The 22,806-nt window shown below is 40.3% G+C and overlaps 1 protein-coding gene across 1 annotated transcript in view; it reads left to right on the top strand.

The window, feature by feature from the left end:
* Window positions 1–7,438: 7,438 nt before the first annotated feature.
* Window positions 7,439–22,806, top strand: part of FAM83B (family with sequence similarity 83 member B) — a 46,082-nt gene continuing 30,714 nt past the window's right edge. Inside the window, exon 1 of the mRNA XM_050894918.1 lies at window positions 7,439–7,882. Coding sequence (XP_050750875.1) covers window positions 7,439–7,882 — 444 coding nt within the window. The remainder of the gene's footprint in view (window positions 7,883–22,806) is intronic.

The following is a 22,806-nucleotide window of genomic DNA, read 5'->3' as shown; positions in this document are numbered from 1 at the left end:
TCTACGAGTAAGGATGCTGAAGGGCATGTCCCTGCCTCATCCTTTTAGAATCCAGTTTTATACTGACTGTTTAAGAATTTGTCTTACCACTTATTGAGCTTGCTCATACCATCTGCCTCCACTGCTTCCTGTGGCTGCAAGACCCAGAAGTTTACTACCTGCAGAGTAAAAACGTTCTTTATTTTGACAGTTGACTGTGGATAGCTGGTTTCCAAAATACGTGATCCAAGCTAGGTTTTATGAAATGTCTGGTCTGGGATAGCTACTGGAGAGCTTCAGTTGATAAACTCAGACAGCCCCCAACTGAGTGGAAGAATCTCCAACAGCATTTGCCATCCCCTTTTTCTATTTCTATGCAAGGGCTTTCTCAGTATTTAAAAAGATCTGTTTTAGTTTTCTTCATCCCTTCTCATCGCTCTGTTTACCCATTAATTTTAAAGTTGGCACGGTGTACTGGCTATTTAGAGAGTGCATCGTTCTCCTTAGTAACAGCAGCAATAATAATGTCATATTATTACTGATATTATTGTTGCTCTTTTATACTGTATTATTCATTTGTATTGCATGTGTGTGTGCATGTTCCTTAAGATCTCAGTATTAGATTGGTTTCCCACTGAGCTGGGGACTGTAAAGGCACAGAAAAAAACCTTTCCTTGTACAGATACTAATGTAGCAAAAAAACCTAGGTCCTTTTTTCATGCAGATTTCCTTATTTAGAAAGCTATTACCGGTCTCATTACAGCTTTTTATTTATGCTAAGCTGGTACTCAACCACTGACTTCTCTAAAAGAAAGACCCAGTAATACTTGTAAATTTTATGTAATAAAAGTCCAACCAATTCAGTCAAGGTCAAAAGTGCTTTTATGATCATCCGTCTACCTTCCTACCCTTTCAAAAATAATTTTAGAAAATAGATCTGCTCTTTTAAAAATTTACATGGCCCCACCTCTTTATGGACAAGTTTCCACAGAAACACATTCTCCTTCCTGACCACACATTTTCATGGGATAAAAAGTGCTGTGTACTAACTAACTATAAAGTACTAAGTACATGTTAAAAGTTTGTTTGTTTTTACAGCAATTTTTCCACTTTATTTTTCATCAAAACCAGGGAAATTCTTTTTCAGGTGAGAGAAGAATCTAATCTTTTAATCTAAGTGATCCTACATCTGCCAAGGGTAGTCCATGAGTATATTGACACCAACTATTTCCTCTTGTGCATTCCATTACCTGAATTAACTGTACAGAAAAAGTCACTGCCTGGTGGCCACCAGACTTATACATTTATATACGTATATTGTTGTATAGATATTGCATATTTTTACTTTTTTTTTTCCTCAGAGAACTGTCATCAGAAAGTCACAGTAGAACCATGCTTAGCTTCAGAAATAGGATATACCCTGCACTAACTATTGGGCAGCAAAGGTTAGAAAAAAAGTTCATGCTTAAAGCCAGACTGGATGAATTGTTGCTGATAAAGCATAATTGTCAGGGTGACACTGCATTGTCTTAAACGGCTCATGAAAAAGCTGCCTGCAGTTACACACCACAGGGTATGATATGGACAAAGCCTATAAAAAGTTTTCTATTTATTGCCGTTAATTTAACCTGACAAAGAAAACTCAGTGTGCTTAAGCCTCGGTATGCTTAAGTCATGCACACATGTGGCGTGCTGATCTGTTGGCAGTTGCTTGGTCCTACTAAAAAGATGATCGTGTTCTGGAAGAGCCTTTCAAAGAGGGCTCTCAAACGTTTCCAAACGTGGGATTGTCACGTTGGTGTGCCCAGCCTGCGGGCAGGCGAGGAGGATGACGCTGGCTGCAGGAAGGCCTGGCCGGCACTGCAGCCAGGATGGGGGGCCCTGCCTTCAGGTCTGTTTCTCTAACCTGAGACAAAACGAGCAAAAGAAGAGTGTTTTAAAGCAATTGAGCTATGGAAAGAGGGCTCCTCCACGTAACCTAATTTAAAGGTCTCAAACGGGTATCGCTCCCTTGCCGTGACTTGCTCCCCGGGAGTTAACCTGGAAACCGTGACTCGAGGCTGACGGGTTCATTTTTTCTTCAAGCCAACGTTTGCTTTGAGTTTTGCCTCCCACGCACACGCACACCCCGCTTCCCGGGGCCCCCGCGGGGCCGCCGATGTGCGCGGCCCGGGCCGGCCCCTGCCCCGCGGGACCGCGGCCGCCCGCGGCTGCCGGCCCGCCCGGCGGGCAGGGCGGGCCGGGATGGGGCGGGGGGGGGCCCCGCCGCGCCCCTGGGAAGGCGCTGCCCGTCGCTCCGCGCGAGGGCCGGGCCTCCCCAGTTCAGACAAGTCCTTGCCCCGCTCCCGCGGCGGCGGCGGGCTTGGTGCGACACCGTCCTGACATGTTGTAACTGGTTTCCACACCCACCGCGCCTGAGAGCGACGGGAAGTACCTGCGATGAGCCCTGCGCCGCCTTGACTCGCCGCCGCCGCCGCGATCGCAGCAGCCGGGTCGAGCCGCCTCGCCGCTCCGGAGGCGAGACCCCACCGCGGGGCACCGGCGCGGTAAGTGGGTCTCCCTTCTGCCTCCCCCGGGACGGGCCGGGGCCGGGGCAGGGGCAGGGGCAGGCTCTGCCCCCGCCGGCTCCGCGCTGCCGACGGGCGGGTGGGGCGGCCGCCCCCCCGCCCCGCCAACGGCCCGCTCGGTGCGGAGCCGCGGGGCGTTTGAAACGGGGGCGCGGGGATTGCGAAATGGAGGCGGCGGCGGCGGCGGCGGCGCGGCTCCGGCTCCGGCCCCGGGCACCTGAGGGGAGACGGCGCCGAGCGGCGGCGGGGGGTGGGGGGGGGGGCGGTGGCGGGAGAAGGGCCGGGCGGGGTCGGCGGCCCGCGGGGACGGGCTCCCACGCCGCGCTCCCTGGCGGGGCCGCGTTGCGCAACCCGCCCCCCGCGCGGCCGGGGTCCCGCGGGGGCGCGGGGCGTTGCGGCCCCGCCGTGGCCGGGGGTGACACACGTGCGGTGTCCTCAAGGCTGAGGCGTGTCCGAGCACGTGGCGGTGCCAGCTGGTTGCCTCCGTTTTGCCTGAAAAGTTAACTTTCTGGTTTAAAAAAAAAAAAAAAAAAAAAAAGAAGAAAGAAAGAAGCAGGAACGCTTGCGGTGTTGTTTTTCACCTGAATTTGATGCCCTTTGCATCCACGGAAAATACTGTAATTTCATTAATAATGAAATAATTGCCTGTCACTGCTTAGCGTAGGTAATTATTATTTATTCTTGATACAAGTCCTTAATACAAAGGTTGGTGGAAGGTAGCTGTCGTAAAACGCCTGTTTATTCTGTTAAAGGCTGATCACACCAGGCCTGTAAGCGGTGGGGAGGCTCCTCAGCAGAGCCGTGGGTCAAAGGTGCTCAGGTGGATGCCCCAAAACCCATACCTGAGAGAGGGGCCTGTGACCAGATGTTCCCGTGGTTGAAATTTCCTTTAACTGAGGTGGCAAGGTTGAAACTTTATGCAGAAATTGTCCAAGCGATCACATTTCCTTTGGGAAAGAGATAAGGACATCCCGAGGAGAGCACCATGGCCAGGGCCTTGCCGAGGACCGGCTGTACGAGCCTGAGGTTAGAGCTGCTCCCCGTAGTTGCTGAATAGGAAATTTTTCAAATCCTGAGAATATTAGTAAGGCAGGGAAGTTGCTTGTCTTTAGCTCTAGCCTGGAGGACTGTGCTCCTGGAACCACCGCAGAATGTTGCATCATTTTCTTCAGTGGGCATTTGTCATCTGCTGCTTTTGTGGAAGCTGGGATACTCTCTGTATCTTTCTGCAAAAAGGCGCATTTACTTTTCTTTCAAAGAAAAAGCTCTCTTCTTGCTGGGTTCCTGATAATGGCACTGGAAAGGTCCGAGCATGTTGTTAATAGAAGGACAAGATGACCACATCAGTGCAGGATTCAGAATTTGTGTTCTTCAGCAAAATATTCAGTTTTAGCAGCTGCATTGGAGTTTAAATTCAATTTAAGCCCATTAATGGCATTTAATAAAAAAAGTTTCAAGTAATTGATCCCTGTGTCCAAGCAGAGAAGATGGCTGATACGCTGGGCTGGGATTAACAGCCAAGGTTATTTCTCAGAGGATGAACAACAGTTTTCCTGGTGCTGGTAAAATTTGTGATCATGTACATGAAGTCTGATAAAGCTCTGGAAGCCTCCAGAGATGGGCCTCATTCTGCACAACCTTACTAATGGAATTGTTGACCTGAGGAGGATCTTTGAAGAATCAAGTTGATTATGCAGAAATCATTATACACGGTTGAAGAAGACACCAAAAAGTTTATTTTAGAATTTTGTCTAAACCTCTGCGTCTCTATCCAAAATTATATTGGTCTCATAGGTACATTTCCTACAAAATAGCTTTTAACTTCTAAGGAGGAAAATACCTGTGTCAAGACATCTAGAGCCTTTGTCAAATACACCTGAAGCCATTGTTTTAATTTGGGAGTTTTCTTTTGTTTCTTCTCATGAATGTATCGCATACTGATGTCCTTAATTCCAAAAACCAGAATTAGAATTTTGTCATTTGTTTCATCTGTTCTGTGATTTATTTCCGTGTTGACAGATTTTACATTTACTTTCTTAAATAAATGTGCAGTGCTTTAAGCTTCTTTTATGAACAGCACTTGTAAATCAAAGACCAACATCAAAGATGTTCACTGTAAAGTAACTATTCTTCTTTGGAAGACACTGCACTAGAAGTCTTACCTTTCCAAGATTATGGTATATTTATACCCTGCTTTCAGCATAAGTCTGAACATACTGCATTTGACCTGTGCCACAATTAATTAATTCCTTGTTTTCAATGAAAAGTCAAACAATATACTGTACTATTACACAAGACAAGTCAAAAGAACCAAACCAAACAAAAAACGCACGTGAGCCAGCACACACATGCAATCATTTTTTGCCTTTTATTTGTTCATAACATTCAATATTTTATATTGCACAACTTTACATATTAAGTATAGCCCTGTTCCCTTATATTATTTTCAAAGGAAGGAGTGAGAAGAAGAAAAAAGGGATTTAGACAAGCTTTTGAAATAAACACTTATGTCTTTCTCAACCGTATATATGAAATCAGTGGCAAAATTCCTATTTTAGAAGTATATCCATTCCAAAGTAATAAGAATTTTAGAAATATCTTTCATTTGCCATTGTCAAATCAGATTTAGTCTTAAATGTCATAATAAGACTGATTGTTTTACTACACTGTTTAGAGAGTTATTTCTCCTGGAGAGCCCTACAAGCGGGGTGTATTAGATTCTCAGTGAAGTCACCTGTATTAGTGTTCAGACTCTTCAGAACGACTCGGCTGAGTAATTCTGCATTTTGTACTCTTGGTAGTTTTTCTTTCTTCATCTAAAATGTCTTGAAAACCTGTTCCAGATGATTGGCTTCCATGGAACACTGATGCGAATGTTTTAATTTTACAATATTGTAAGAGTTTGACCTTTGAATCGGTCTGTCTTGTCTGTACCGCGTGCTCGGTTCTCCATCGCCTTACACCAGAGGCTGTATCTGCATCTGGGCAAAGTGAAATGGTGTCACTTCTATTTTGTAACGTTTTATTTCTACCTGTGAGAGCAGTGTAGAACGAAGCCCTGAATATTTGTCACAGGAATACATGTAATGCTTGATCAGGGGAGAGCAGTCGGATCCCTTTCGCTTGCTGCTTTCCAGTTCACCACAAAGAGCTACTCTGGAAGCAGCCAGAAACACTCCTTTCCCCCAGGCTCGAAAGCAATCCTATCTGGGAAGACCTACCCTGCTCCTTGGCTGAGAGACAGGATTCAAATGGAATTATTTCATATGACATGCTGATGCCAGCCTCAGATCTGGATTTTTCTTTCTTGGTCTTTTTTTAACCTCAAACTTCCCAAGTTCCTCAGAAATCTTGGCTTAATTGAACATTTAATTGGACTTTGGAGTATTAGTAGTATATGGAGATTTTGATTTTCATTCCTTTAGATTAATGTAGCTAATTTATGTTTCCTTTCGGGAAGATTTAAACTGTTCCCAGCAGACAGTGGAAAGCAAATGCACTGTTTGCAAAAATATCTGAAAGGTCTCGATGTGAAGAGAGAACTGTGTTACGTTTATATGCCAGTAAATGAAATCAGAACTCCGTACGACTATTCCTTGCTATTATACTGCTACACTATTAATTAGGCTTGTAGGGAAACCCAATGTTAACTTTGAAGCTATACTTTGTATATGCTTTTTGTAACTATTCTGCCATCGTTGGATGTCCTTCCTACTTCTGTTGTCTTTCTCTTAAGCTTCATGCGCTAGCCCTGAAAGATGAAACAGTGCTACCATGTATCATCTTTCTGTTTTACATGGCCATATTCATGCTACTCTCATGAAAATCTGTCCCCTCTTTTTTTTTTTTTTTTTTTTTTTTTTTTGGCTTACCTGCCCAGTGCAGAAATTCATTGCAGTTTAGGTTTTAGGCGAACGGTGGAGTTGCTGGAGTCCCGTAGGGTTGCACAAATGTGAAGGAAGACACGTTGGCCGTTTGTCCTCTGTCTGCCTTAAATCCCAAATTGTCGCAGCAGGAACCAACCCTCTCAGCTCTTGTTAAATGAAATAAAAAGATGGTGAGAATGAATTTATAAATCATCAGCAGTAAACAACTTATTATTAATGTTTTGGAAAAAAAAAAAGGTAAGATTAAAGCAGCCGCTCCTTTTGGCAGAAGGAATGAGCAGGGTGGAAACTAGACATCAGATTGCTGATTCAGAGTTTGATCCCAGATGTGGGAGGAGAAATCTTTCTGGAGTTCCTCATAACTCACTGAAATGAGGTAGGCTGGTCCTGCTTGGGAGCAACAAAGGGATTAGATCAGCATGGGAGAACAGATAGATAAGAAGAAGGACCTGAATGACTGTGGTTTCAAAGAAGCCAGAGAAAAGGAATGCGTTGCAGAGAAAGATTAATGCATCAAAAAGTAGGAAATATTATTGGTTTCTGAAGTGTTTCTCTGAACACTACTCGGTCTGTTGTTATAAAGAGAGTTTTGAAACACAACCTACGGTAGCTTATTGGAACATGCATTGAGTATGTATTAGTGTTACTGGTACAGATCTTCAGTGTATTATGAGATCTGCTGTAGCTTTTAATACAAGAACTTCATCAAATCACTTAATTATGTGTTTAGTTTCGTCTTATGTAGAAGAAGGTCTTTATCTAGCTCTTTAGTATTCTTTTGGCAATATTAATCCCTGAGCCTTTTCAAAACATTTTTAAATACTTGGAAGGTGCTAGAAAAACTTAAAGCAACATTACCAGAAAAGTATTTTGAATAAAATCTGTGTGCGTGTCATAGATCTCTAGAAATATTCTGATCGTTTTCTTACTTTTCTCTCTTTACAGATACATTTCATCAATTCATGAATGGAAGTTTAAGAGACTTTATACAAAATATATGTGAAAATGGAAACTTCATCTTTGCTATCGTCCTTACATGATGAATGCAGATCAGACAACTATATTGAACCTCATTACAAGGAATGGTACCGAGTAGCTATTGATGCTCTAATTGAAGGAGGTTTAGAAGCCTACAAAGAATTTCTTTCCAAGGAGAGATGCTCAGAGTTCCTAGCAGATGAGGAAATTGATTATATTTTGAACAATGTTCACAAACTTCCCCAAAACACAATTTATTCCTCTAACCATGCCACTGATGACACCTCTTCCTCGGGAACCTACTGGCCCATTGAATCAGATGTGGAAGCTCCAAATCTTGACTTAGGTTGGCCCTACCTGATGCCTGGAATTTCTGGTGGCACAAATATTGATCTGCTTTTTCATCCACCACGAGCACAGCCTTACACCATAAAGGAAACTATTCGGAAGATGATACGAGATGCAAGAAAGGTAAACATGAAAAATATTATTGAAAAAAAAATGTGCCAATAATAATCTAGTTGGTGTTTTACTAGAGGCTTTTTTTTTTTCTTCTGGCAGGAAAAAACAGTCTGGCTGCTAACAATTCAAATGGAAAGGTTTTCCCAGACTGAGATTGGTCCCTTGGTATCACATGCACCGATGTTATTAACCTTATTTACAAGGGATCAGGGATTCATTGGAGTGATTAATGAAGCATAATTACCATTTTTCTGTAATGCTGACCAGTCCGGGAGAAATTTGTAGATAATCATCTCTCCTTTTCTTTGACCTCAGCTGAATATACCTCAAGTGATACAATTCTGTCTAACTTCGGGATATATCCTAAGGTTTCTCTCTTCTGTCAGTGGGAACATGCATCAGTTTGGCATGGTAGCCAGTTGTTATCAGAAAATAACACCTTGGTGTACATCCGACTCGTGTACTTTGACAGTCTCAGGTTTTGTGATTTTGCATGCCAACTGTCCTTGCAGAAATGAGTTAGAAAGTATTAAAGAGAGCTCAGAAGAAAAAAAATGAGGTTTAGGCAACAAGGAAATAGATTTTAGTTGGGTACCTTACCATCATTTCTGACTAATGGCTAATTTATAAGAAATGTGGACACTTCTCCAAATGTACTTGTCTCCACTTAGGGGCACTTGCATCTTGAATTTCCTAAGGCACACCTGGCTTACACCTCAGTGACAGGGTGCTGTATATACAAAACACCTTTTGCTTTCCAGTGTCAATTTTAAAAAAACACCAAAAAATGTATTAGCCTGCAGATCTGTTTGACTCTGGGCCATGTTACCTCTTTAAACAGATATGACAATGTTTCAGAAGTATTCCTCACAAGTACATCATGCTCCCCTTTCTTCCCCGTGAAATAAATTGGGTTCTGCGTGACTCCACGGGCTTTAAATCAGTAGGACGGGCTCTAGCTCGAGTGCATCCGTAAACACTTCAGTGGCTGAAATGTGCATGTAAACGTGTGCAATAGAAATGGACTTAAAAGGGCGGGGAAGGGAAGGACAATGTCTTTTTACAACATCTCTCCTCTATTTAGATAAAGCATATAATTTGTTGCCATAATAGAGTTATCACTAGGCCTTTTATCCTGCAGTTTACAGTCAAGAATGACTGTATGCTCAAGGAAGAGCAGAATTAATTACGTCTCTCCCTCTTTGTCCCTTTCAGAGTGAGATTTGGTGTTTTCTGCTTTTGTATGTAGTGAGGCTTGACCGTGACTTGCGCAAGGTACTCCATGACCTTTGTCAGCTGCAACTCCTGAGCTACCAGTGTATCCACTGTAAGGGAAACCACAAAAACACAGTTAACTCTATTGCCAAGACTAGTTCAGTTTTGCTACAAGGTCTTGAAATGCCATGAAGAAAGGCTGTTTCCCATTAGTTGCCATGCTTTTTGTGCCTAGCTGACTGGCTGCCTGCAATCCAGTCCCTTTCCGACAGCTCTCTTAGCTGGTGCTGCCGCCTTGTAAAATGCCATTTTAAGGAGTATGCCTCCTTTGAATGCAGCTATGAAGAAAAATTACATGTGATTCTTACCCCTCTTTGGAAAAAGATTGAGTGCATAGTACATTGGCTTTCCGATGTGCTTGTGGTGCTTCCACTTTATAAAGAGGATGTTATGTATGTGTCACTGTCAAATCTGACAGCTGAAAGGTTTGTTTAGTTGATCAGCACAACCTCAACAGCAACAACCATAACACTTTTGATACAGTGATATGGGTTAGTTGCTTCAGGAAGCAGCAATTAAATCTAAAAGGCAAAGTGTTGTTCAGCCTCTTCTGTCTGCAGATGCATAGAAAAGTTTAAAGGATTTCTAAGCAAGGTAAAGTAAGGTATTTAAAACATGCTTACAGCAGGCAAACACTTTGTAAACAGGCTAACCTACTTTTCCTAAGCCATTTATAAAAGTATAGTTATATTAAACAGGGTTCTTTGTTATGTAGTAGTGGAGATGTGTAGTTCTTATGAGAATATTCAAAGGAAATAGGAGAAGGTTGCACATGAAAAACAGAAACCTGTAAAGAATAAACAAGTTCTTCAGCAAATCACATTAAACCAATAGAGCTCTAAGCAACATCTATGGGAATTTCAGCAAGCTTCTGTGGGAAAATAAACAGACTGTTGGAGGCGGGTATATTCATACCACCTAACTTTAAGCACCAAATGCGAGTGCCTGAGTTCAGGCACTGATTTCCCTGGGCTACCTGAACACTCAGTGCAGTAGGAAACCACCTCCTACAAGGGCAAGGCAGAGAATGTTTCTGCACTGATTCACTCCATGAAGGAACCCATTTGATATATATTTATGTGTATATACTAGTGCAAAAATTCATGAAGGAGACTGAGCCAGTTGAAACCTAGATTCTTTTGAATATTTGGAGATATATAAGGATAAGATGACATTATTAGTGGACTTACTCTTGACCTCTTTCATGCTTGATGCATCACAGTGTCACTGCTTAAAATGATCATTACATATGTTAATTTTGACCTTGACATGTTGTAAACAACATTAAGCAACTTGCTTGCTGACAGTGATTTTTCCTGACTAAAGAGGAAAATCATGTGTAAGGCTATGCTACACTAGACTAAAAACAGTGACTATGAAAAAGTGTCGTAAGAAAATCTTGTCACTTATGTGTTTCTTAAATGCATAATATGCATAAAAATTATGCACATCACCTTCATGGTAAGTACAGGCAATATAAGAATGGAGTTTTTCTTACAGAAAAGGATCACTATTATTAAATCCTAGAAAAATGAGCTAACCATTTTAAGGACATGAGTCCATGCTTGTGATAAATGTTTCTGAACTTACATTAGAGCAGGGGAACTGTACTGGACATAGGATGGCATTACATTGCAGTCTATACTACAGCACTTCTGTGGGGTAGGTGTGATGTTAGCAGAGTGCCTTAGGTCAAACCTAACATGTCAACAAAATGCGTTTACTGTTGGTGTAACTAGACCTCATCTCCAAATGATACAGCTTGCCAACCACCCTCCTCTGTCAACATAACCTGTGTTCATATGAGGAGGCTGTCTGGCGTGACTGTGTCAACTGGGGAGACACAAGTCTTTTTCAGATGTTGATATAACCGTGTGGGGAAAAAGCACTGCAAGGTCTGTCTGACATTAATGATGGATGGACTTTTGCAAACAAGCCAGTAGCCTTATTTCTTGTGTGTTTTGGAGGCTTCTACCTTTAATCATTGGCAGGTTTCCGGCTTCTCTGAAGCTTGAGGTGCTCCTACAGCCTGACTCATCCCGGCTGAGCTGTCTGAACCGCAACTGATAATGTTTAGCAGTTTTTCCTGGGAAGATTATTCATCTGGGAAATAGTATCAAGATGATTACTCATCTGTGTCAGGTTAATGTGAAACTTCCTTCTCTTACTATATAGTAACACAGTGACTTCAATAATGAAGTGTCCTCTCCCTGTATGACTTTTCATGAGTTGCCTCAAAACCGTCAGCTATGAGGCTTGTGCGTGGTTGCAAGAAACAGCTCGTGCTGTCTTCTCAGGTGTGATTGACAGGGTGAGGCAACAGGGAACGGACAGGACAGAGCACCAAAGTGTCCTTCTGGCAGTGTGTTTTTCTCTTACTTCATTAACTGGATTCCTCTCTCCACAGTTCCTCTCCTCCTACAACAGTTTTAGAGAGAATGCATAGCTCTGAGTCTTTTAGATTGATATCCAAACAAGGATCAGCTCTTCCTGGAGAGAATTCAAACCTGTTTTTTAAAGAACCATGTTGTTTAGACAACCCGAGGATTGCTGGTTTGCAGCACAAGCCAGAAAACACTGAAAGACTTCCCTGACATACTTTTGGGATTTCTGATGCAATGTATGAAGTTGCATGCTATTCAATAAATATGCAATACTTTTCACTGATTTTATTTTATTCAAATAGACTAGCAGTCTTAAGCCTGGGTTCATAAAATCAGTGATAGTTTTTAAAAAAGTTAATTGTTTAGAAGCTTAAATAGAAATTTAGATGGTTAGTGTATTATCATTTCGGAAAATCAAAAAAGGCAGTTGTTTTTGCTGAGTTACTCACGATTGGGCTTTTTAATGTGTGCAAAACTTGGACCCTTGGGAAAGACTTAAGTTACATTGTAAACGAGTGTAACTTGTTATTAAGTTTTGCTGGACCCACTGTAGGTGGGCCCTTAGCAAGTCAAAAAGGACTTTCTTTGAATTCTTGTGAGAGAGAGTTATGTACAAAATCTGATGCATGTGTTGTCTTCTAGAGCAGTGGACCTAGTCAAATAAACAAAAACAGTTGACTCATTTTACAATGATATAGAAAGAAAAATATTTTCTTATAGTTTGGGGTTGGGTTTTTTTTTTCATTTTGTTTTGTTTCAGGCAAGAGTGAGAGGTTGTGTATTAGAGAAAAAATCATTATTCACTATTGATCTGGTTTGGTTGTGTGTATAATACAATAATAATAATCTAGTACTGGCTGCAGTCTGGTATGAAAGAAAATCAAATTCTTTACATGCTATATGAAGAGTGATGTTTCTATACAGAAAGAAACTTGTAGAATATGGGTGTGTTGAGCAATCTTTTTTTACTCTCTCACCAATACTCTTTGCCAACTATTTTAAATATAATTTGAACACAGACTGGAACAATGATAATGAATAGTGCTTGTGGCGATGCTTGTCTTAGCTCATTAGTTGCAGCAGTCCAAGCAGATGAGAGAGAGGGGCTGCATTTTTTTGTTCCTAAAAGCTAGAGCAATCTGCTGAATTCAGAGAGAGAGAATAGATAAATGCAATATTCATCCCACTCAAAAGTTTTCTATTTTATCTGTAGAGTGTCTGCTAAATGGTGGATATCTTTTTTAAGCTGAGAGTAACACACAGAAAGACTCAGTTCCCAGCTGAAGATGTATAGGCAACACTTTCCCTGCCAAAATATTCTACCCCAGGATTTCAGCAGGTGCTTTTTGGTTCAGCTGCTACGCTGAAGCATGCATTCATCATTGACTTCCACTCACCTTCTGTTAAATGACTTCCTGTTAGTTGAAAACCAGCATGGCAATCATGCATATGGTTTCCAGGTGAAACATGATTTTTAGCTTTTGATAGATTTATTAGAGAGAGTAAGGTCATGTCCCAGCTTTTCTAATTATACAGAGCACATGCCATGCATTGGAAGAGGACACGTGTCTTGCTCCTGGTGCTATTATTGTGTGACCCGGTAGCAATTTTTTGTCATCTGCTCACAACAAGTAATTATTTCAGGTATTTTATCTGCTTGGATTTGTCTTTGGAGTCTTCACACTATTTTACTTGCCTGTACCCTTCTCCCCCTGCCCTCCCGCTCCCTCCGTGTAAGGGTAGTCCTGGAGCAGTCACAGCAGTGCACTTATAATGCAGACAGAGAAGACTGCCATCAATGGGACACGTCTGCAAGCACTTTTATAATCTGGAAAGCCTGGGACTTCTGTGAAATGCATTTCTTATATGCAGTTGCTTTGAACATTAAACCCACCATTTTTCCTGGTAGCCCTGCTGTTAGGTGGGAAGGATCCAAAACTGAAAAGCAAGCAGAGGCTAGGGCTAGCCTGGGGAGGGGTAATCTGATAAAATAATTTTTAATCAGTTGCGGTGGTTTTTTACTCACAGGTTTCTATCAGGTCAAAGGTTTGCAAGACTATTTCAACGTCTTTGATGCTCGTATTTTGTATTAAAATGTATTAAAATTAAATTAAAATTAAATTATGTAATTAATTTATAGGTATTGCCATTTTTATGTCACAACTGTGCTAATGTGTTATCAAAATACCACACCTCTGTGAGGGATTTAAAAATGGAATAGGGAAAATTAAAGGCCAGATCTTACAGGCATCTGTATTTCTTTATTAATATCTGTCTCATTCACATATATATACGAAGTAAACATACACATATGCTTTGTAGCAATATTTTTTCATTAAAATCTTTTCTCTCATTGACATAAATCTTTGTCAGTCAAAACAAGAGTGCTATTAAAAAGTCATTTATGCTTTTTGCACATTCAGTAGATTAAAACGTTCTTCATCATATTCAACAGTAACTTTGTACTACAATATGCTGAAGCAATTATAGGTCGAAATGTGCCATAAATACAAAACAGTTGATTTAAAATAATTTTGCCCAGGCAGAATGCTTCTTTCAATGCTTAGTCCAGTGTATTTGGGTTTCATCCCTCTCCTTTTCTTGCTTGTCAAAAAAACCAGATAATGTTGAAGTGCTATTTTTGTTCTTCTGAATTCCTATCCTCAAGAGATCTGAGTTTTTCTAATTTTTTTCAGCCAGAGAACAATCTTGCCTGAAGAACTATAGGCTTAATCACTTCACATTCATATTGCCATAGGCCTTTTTTGATCTCTTGCAGTTTTAGCATAGCTTTTGATTTCTAATAGCTTTCTAACATAGCCAGTGATGCTCTGAGGGATGGGGGACACATTTTGGGTGACTTTAAAAAACTTTAAATTTGTTTGTTATGTATCAGAATTTGGAAACTAAAATATTATACTATCCGTGATAGAATTTTAAATGAGCATAGCTTAGTATACAGATACCTGCAATACTGCAGCAGTATTTGTGTAATACAGTATAATAGAAACTACACTCCTTTCCTACATGGAAAGTGGAGAACTGCTGATATGGAGCAAAACAAAAACCACAAAAATCCAAGGAGAGCTGCCAGTTCAGAATTTCCCGTTCTCCTATTTGGAAGAAGTGGGATTGAATGCCACCAAGTTACATGTATTAAGTTTCCCCATATATCAGATCTGAGTACAAGTATCTATTTCACTTGTTTCACAACAATTTGCTGAACGCTGTTATTTTCCCCGAGAAGTACTGCAAGTATTCCAGCGCAGGTGATAGAGGAGTCAAAGTACACTTTAGTATTTACCTTTCTAAAAGAAGTGCAGACCTTACCATTGATACCCGTGTGATCACGCCTTTCCTTTTAGCCTGTTGATAAAGTATATCTATAACCATTTTCTAATAAAGAGGTGCTATTCTGTACAATAAAAGTTAAAGTCCACATCTTCAAAAATGCTGTCAGCATGCCTGAGACTTCAGAGGGCTTTTACTCTAAAATCCTACCGTAATTTACGTTTGGGAGGAAAGAAGCAATGGCCATCACAGCAGTAAAGTAGGATATGCAGACATCCATAAAGTGACTCAACTCAATAGAACTGTTCAAAATAAATAATTGCAAGATCTGGCTATGGCTTGCTTAATCAACAAAGTTAATAATTTTTCAGTATACAGTCCACTGATCAGTAAGCCAGTTGAATTTACAGTAGTGTTATTTGCATTATAAATATAGAAGTGGAAGCAACTAAACTAGCCATCTCTGCTTTCCTTGCCTTTGTTTGGCATCTTTTCCCATATCCTGGGTGTTTGTTTTCTGAAGCTGTAAACATCATTATGTTTCACTGCATGTCTGTATATCATATAGTTTACTGCTGTCTTAGTCTTCCTGATTGGTGCCAGCTGGTACAGACATACCACTACTGCAGTATAAACAGCAGATTCAGAATTTATATGCTTTCTTTTATCCTTAGCCATCAAAGAACATGACCAAAGTCTGTGCAGTTTTATAGATGAGAATACTGAGCCACAAAAGCATTAAATTAATATATATCACAATTCAAAAAGAGATACAATTATAAACCAAAAGCCTGAGAGTATTTTACATTAGCAAACAGTACTCAGAGCAAGTAGGGGCCAGATAACAAGTTTTTATTTTCTTGTCTCTATGGTTTTAGTTGATAAAAAAATCATAATTGTGCATTTAGTGTTATAGTTATGAAAACTAATTTCTGAGGAACATCAGTACTTCTCCAAAAAAGTTTGCATTAGTATATAACTGTAGCTTTGTAGTGCTTACTTTTCAAAAATATTTGTAAAAGCATGAAGTCCTTTCTTATCTTCAGATAAAGAGGGTGTATCTTCAAGACGTACACAGGGTGTTCTCATACCTTAGCTAAGAGCGGATTATCTTAACCAGTTCTGTCTCTTGGTCTGGAGTGCTTGCACTGACTGCCCAGAAGATGTAAGACGTGAAGGAACCAGAACAGATTCCTCACAAACAGGGTCTACGGTGACCCCTGCTCTCCCCAGCAAGGCATGTGGGCACGAAGCTGCCTTCAGAAAACTTCTATGGTGTGTCTTTTATCCAGGGGTTTTTGCTAACTGCAGCACCAGATCTCCTTAGGCCTTTTCACTTCTGCCAGCGATCCAGCTGTAAGAGATGAAGCTGGGCGACAGGATAATATGAGAGGTTATGCACCGTGTCTCTTGGAGATGAAAAGAAAACTTTGATATCTGCTTCATCCACTAGCAGTTGGGCTCGAACAGTAGCACAGGATTGTGCGTTCAGGTAGCCAAATGGGTGTGCCTTCAGTTCAAACAGCAGATATAACATCTCAGCCTTATTTTCATGCTGTTTCCTGGAGCTGCAGGCACTCTTTGCTTAGCAGGCTGCACTTCAGCTCAGTAAACTCCCTTTATGACTTAAGCACTAGGTAAAGCACTAGACATCACCTTCTAATTCAGGTGAATCTGAGTGGCATCAGCCTACAGAAGGTATTGTAGTTAGTGTTTTCCTGCTAGGTTTTTGATGCTCAATAAGCCAGAAATAATGATGGGGATGAGATGAAATAATCAGCACAGGAGAAGAGCAAGTGCCTGCTGATTCTCTGTGGGACCTTTCTCAAGAAATGCCCACCAAGGGACAGCCCATTTTAAGCTGTGCAGAATTCACTGCTAGTGAGCTGTACCTCCTGATCAGAGACATCAGAGGCAGCAAACAGAAGTGACAGTGTCAGCCAGCAAATCTGATTTCCCTCAAATGCCAGGGGGATACCACATGTCAAAGCAACCAGGTCTCCATCCAGCATGACAGAGCACAATAATATCTGAAGCTATCTGCTGTTCTGATAATTTCTTGGCACTGCCTAATGGTGGATTAGCACAGGCATGCAATAATTGCCTGAAAAGTCACTGTCAAGGGTGTGGGTTTCTTTTAAATAATAGGCAGGTATAGGTGGCTGCACAGTATCTGTTTGATAGAGATCTATAACCTGTCTTTGCTGAGGATGGGCCTAAAAATATCAACCATCAATGGACCCAACTCTTACAGTAGTATGTACTGTTACAAGTCAGAAAGCTGCTTTAAAATGTAACAAAAACTATGTTATTTTGCTCAAAGGAGATACTTTTGAAATGAGAAAACTAAGCGTAGAGATGAAACTGGGAATTATGACTGATTGTTCTATTTATTTATTTGCTATCACCTTATTTCATGCTTTAGGACTATATGATCACCAGTAATATCATTATATTTTATGATGCACTATATGATTGCAGTAATATCATCATCTATTTTGTTGATGAATTCTAGGCTTACTGAATGACAGTAAATGTGCCAGAAATCTAATTAGTCCGATGATTTGATTTCTTATGCGTAAGTTAAATTTAATGATGGAAGTGCAGTCCAGATTTGAAGTGCTGTGATACAGGATTGCAATCTCCTGTAGGATTTCTGTTCTGAGTAAAGGCTCGGTACTTTGACTTGAAGTTCAGAGGAGTTAAACAGTGTCTTTGCAATGAGCTCTTGAGGGCCCAGGAAGCTCTTCTGTGTAGATGTCAGAGCCTTGCAAAGCCAGGGCTTCAAGTGCTTTTTGGAGGAATAAAAAGGAAGGAAAAGACGTGCTGTTCTTGGGAGTTGGGAAAGAGGCATGTCAGAGGAGCAGGGATTGCTGCTAGTCCTTTCAGTTGCTGGAAGGCTTCCTATTAGAAACCAGTGTAGCAACTAAATACTGTTTAGACCTCCCAAGGGACGATAACACTCTGGAGCCTGCACCCAGGGTGAAGATGCTGGCAGCTTTGGATTACTTAAGTCTTACAGCATCATGTGGAAGGGGACAGCTTAAGACAAATGCAGATGGACCAATGTTCAATTCAGCTGGGCCCTGCTCCGTGCTGTCGTGCGTCAATCAGAAGTAACTCCATGAGAATTGGTATCAAATGGATGAAAGTAAGGCACAAAAGTTGTGCTAGTGTCTGTAATATGCAGGCATTTCTGCTCTCACCCCCTGAAGTGACCATACTTACAGTACGATAGGAAACCTATACATTTTTGGCTGTAGCTCCTCTTTCCTTCCCCTCCCTCTTTGCCCCCCACTCCAGCGTGGACGGCCCTCTCTCCTCTGCCTTTTCTCCTTTCATCGTGCACCTCAGCCAGAGGTGAACGTTTACTGCCTGCTCTAGGTACTTTTGGCATCTTTCCTGAATGCAGTTCCAGGCGTGACATCTGGGAATGTGACCTCCCTCTTAGGTCAATAAAGAAATGTGGGTGCCTTGGAGGATGCCAGCCAGCACACCTGAAGCAAGTGCTTGCAGTAGGGGTTTGAGTCTTTTCCCCATCCTCTGTCTCTCCCAGTAAGAAGTCGTAAAACACCGTCATGATGTTAGAAATACAGCAATGCTTTTGAATTGCTAGTCAAATCACTCAATTTTATTGGCAGGTTTCTGATATTTATTATCAATTGTAGATCTAAAAGATTAAATATTAGGGGAGGTATATTTTCTGAATAGGACTATCTTATTTGCCTTCTGTTTTATTTTGCAATAAATCGAAGTTTTTGGCAACAAGGATGAAGTTTAGAGATAGAGCATTTGTGTATCAGAAATTACAATAGGCTATTTAATTACAAAAATGACTTGTATACACAATTGATTTTCATCTTATTTTGTCAAACAATACATCTAATAAAACTTGAAAAGAATTTTTTTTGGTATTTAGTAAAGGGCAGAGAGAGAAAAATACAATACCTGCTCAAAGAAGACACTTTTTTCCTTCTTCAAACAAAATTAGATCCCTAATCCTGAGAGGATTTAAATACTTTAATTTGTGTACACGAGAGGTTCCATTAACATGCATATGTGTTTGCAGGACTGATGCCTAGGGATATGACCATGTATCATTAAGAATCTGATTTTGAATATTCAATTAATCTCTTTCTCTTAGATTGTGCCACAGTACACTTGTAGTACAAAATGAGCATATATCTTCAGTTGATTGCATCCACTGTGAGCAGCTAAAATAAGAATAACCTGTGTCCAAGCAGACTGCTGTAATTTTTTTATTCTAAATAAAAACTGTGTTGAATAACTGAATATCTGAAACGCAAGCAAGGCATTGAAACTGGTGGAAGGTTTTCCCTTCCCCAGATGCTATTCCACCACTCAGTTCTCCTTTACTGATCCCAGCATGCACGCACAGGCCCAGGTCCCACAGAAGTCTAACCCAATGGAATGGACGCACGTATGAATGTTACAGAAGATAGGCTGGTCCCTTAAAAAGAAATTCAAGAGCAAGACTAATTTATCATGTTGATGCATAAAGAGCAAGAATAGTTTTTGCCAATATAGACTGTCTATCAAAGAACTTTTTTTCCTCTAACTTCGTATAAATGGCCTCAACAAAAATGATTGAGTTCTCTGCTAGCAAACCTTAAGAGTTTGTACTGGGGATAGAGGCTTCATTATCTTCTGCCACATTACACATGCTTACTGAGCTCATATACAGTGCAAGGAAAATTCCATAGAGAAGTTTCTCAATTTATACTCTAAGGCTTTTGAAACGGCTGCAAAATATATATTAAAAGCACACGTGCACTTTTTTACGCATGCTGGCATGCAAGCAAGCAAAACGAAAGAAAAAACGGTAAGAAGTGAACATCTGGAATTTAGTTATTATGGTAGAACTGTCCAAAATAGTTTATGGATTTTGTTTTTTAAATGCTGCATATTCTTAAATTTTAAAAAAACCCAACACCTTGAGAAATAGTTTCATGGACAATTATGACACTATGCTGATGCAAAATTGTGTGTACACATATAGACATACTTATTTTGAATTTTGTTAGTGATGTTTCAAAAAATCCTAGGGATCAGAATTTCATAGTCTGCTAAATTCTATGGAGAGACATTGCTTATACTATCTGAGGAGGTGACTCGCTACATTTAATTATACAAAGTAGTCCCTCTTGAGATATAAAGTAAAAGAAGAAAGCATTTCTGTCTAATGTTACTCTCTAGTTCATAACCCAGCTGTCTATTTTTAAGGTAGTAGACTACGCGTAACAAAAATACAGTTATTTAGAAAAGGGAAAGATCTAATTTCTGATATATGTAATAATAGTACTTAAGTGCAGGCATTGAAGTTATCAAGCTGAGTAGTGTATCTGAAATCAGCATTAGAAGATGATCTTTAACAGACTTTTTTTCCATAGAATGTAATTAGTTTAAAAAGAACACAAAAAGCTAGGTGTTTAAAGATTTTTGGGGATTTCCAGCAAAGTACATGGACTGAAATGTCCTAGGAGCACAGTTATATAGCATTATCTGTTGTGGAAATACTGCACTGAATGAGAAACAAAAAGTTGTGGCATTTTAATTCCAAATACAGAAATCTCTCTGTCTTGTTTTAAAGAAGTAACCATAACATTGTTGGCTGCATTTCAGTTCACCCTGACGTTCACATAGAGTTTCTAATTTTAAAAACCCAAATGGAACTTACTCAAAGCTACTTGTTTTCATACAGTTTGTATGGGGATCCATACTATAATGCATGCAAAAAGAAATGGGCATAGGTTTAAGCATAGTTTTCCCTTGCTCAGTAGATCCAAATTTGGGCAGACTCTTTGATCAGTCTTGGCTGAATGTGTGTCACAAAGTTTAGGAAAAAAATCCCTGCTACGGCACAGAAGTACAATAAACTTCTTGTCGATTCCTATTGGAAGCATTGCTGTCCTAACAGTGGAGATGTTACTGATAATTATGCTAAATATTTTCCTGTTTGGAGATTTGGAAATTATGCAAGAAATCGCTTTGACCGGGCTTTAAGTTATTTATCTAGTGAGGAGAATTTTGGAAATATGGGAAGCATTGTAACATATAAATAAAAAAAAATCCAGTACTTTTTTTTTTTTCAATTAGTGTCTTCCATTGACACTAAATCCTATACTGCCAAGTTACAGTAAAAATACACTGAATTATATTTTTGCATTATAGTATATCTGTTTTTCAACAGCTATGAATAAAGTCCATAGCAATTACAAAGTAAGTAACAAGCATTGGTCTGTTCTGGTTTTGTTTTTAAATTGCTTATCTGTGGCTCTGGATGGGATTTTAGCCTGAAACATTAAAACATAAAGCATCCTGCTTGGTCAATCTTCTGACTATAAACTATATAAACCAAATAGCGGAAATCTCTTTACCTATAAAAAAAAGGGAAAAAGGGACATTAAAAAATTTTCAAATGCTCTGTAAAAACAATACATAATATTTATGTAAATAAATATGCACACACACACACAGAATTTCATTGAAAAGCTTGCTGTCAGCAGCTGCCACAGTAAATATTGCACCACACAGGCTGAAATGCAGAACGCTTATGAATATGATGTATGTGAAAAATCTTTCATGGTAATTATTAACATATTTAACTAAATTAACGCATTATAAAAATTGAGAATGGCATTTCACTTAGAACATTTTAATTCATTTCAAAGTCATGGTTGGCTCTTGAAGGTCAGCAGGTTGGCTGGGGAGGATTTTAATGTTAATAAACTATACCCTCTTTTTCCTTCCTTTCTCAAATTTGCTCGAAACCACATGTTTCAGAGAATCATTCATCTGCAGTTTTTGCTTGCTTGGTTGTTTTCAGGCATGCTTTTGGGTGCTTTGTGCCTGGGATTTTGAAGGGAATGAGTCTTCTGCACTGCGTCCAGTGAGACTTCCTACGCTCCAGGTTCATTCCCCTCAAAATCCCAGCGGCAAGGCTTTAGTTTTGAGTTCGTTCATAGAGACGATCTGCCCCCACCAAGACTAGTAGTGATTCTGATATTTTAATGAATACAATTTTTTGTATAAATCAGTCTTGTTTACTTCTTGATTATATGCTCCTGCTTGTGCTGTGTTCACGTGTCCTCTCCATGGGCCCTGTCATTGCTCTCCTTTTCAGATATGATTTTCTAATTGATTTTATTGGAAGTTGTTTTGAAAAAGAGCTGGGTAAACATGAACCTGTAATCAATGTTTGTATCCTTTAAAAACTTGTAGTTTGTTACCAGTTTTTGAGGCCCTCCCTATTCATCTTTGTAGCCATTTCCAGACTGCAAAATCAGCAGGGGTTGATAAAACTAAGCGATTCACAGATTTTGATGCCAGAAGGGACCATTATGATAATGAAATCTGACTCCCTGCACAACACAAGCCTGACAGTGTTGCATCTTCAAAGAGCTGATACTAAGAATAAATCTGACCTTAAAACACTTGGGTGCTAGTCTTACAGTCAGCACTTCTGGGTAACTAATTCATAATTGCTAAGGAGATCATATTTTTTTTTGTACAATCACTTTTCTCTAAATGATGGAATTTGCTTGAAGAAACCCATTTTGCAAGCCCAGACCAAGCCTGCCTGAGCTTTCTGCTTGTGTATCTCATCACTCAACATGACAGTCAGCCAAAAGAGAAGGTGCAGAGAATTTTAAACGCAGGGCTGGAGGGCGAGGTGAGGCTCGGGTGCTGCGTAGCTGCAGGGATTGCTTTCAGAGGGACTTTGGGATGCTCAGCGTCTCTGTAAATACAGGCCATTAGCCTCTGAGGATCTGTTCGCATCGCAGGGTAAAGTGCAGCGAGGAGATTCACAAGGAGCAGGGCGTTTTCACCTTCCCAGAGCATCACGTTAACGTGACTAGACTGTTTCCAGTAACAAAACTAATTAGCAATGGGCTGACTCAGATGTCCCTGCACAGGACAGCGGTGTGACACGCACACACACACACCCTATATATTTTCAGT

Source organism: Gymnogyps californianus, chromosome 3, assembly GCF_018139145.2.
Source record: "Gymnogyps californianus isolate 813 chromosome 3, ASM1813914v2, whole genome shotgun sequence".
NCBI classification, from domain to species: Eukaryota; Metazoa; Chordata; class Aves; order Accipitriformes; family Cathartidae; genus Gymnogyps; species Gymnogyps californianus.
The sequence above is the reverse complement of the archived record's forward strand: the minus strand, read 5'-3'. Positions and strand labels throughout refer to the sequence as shown.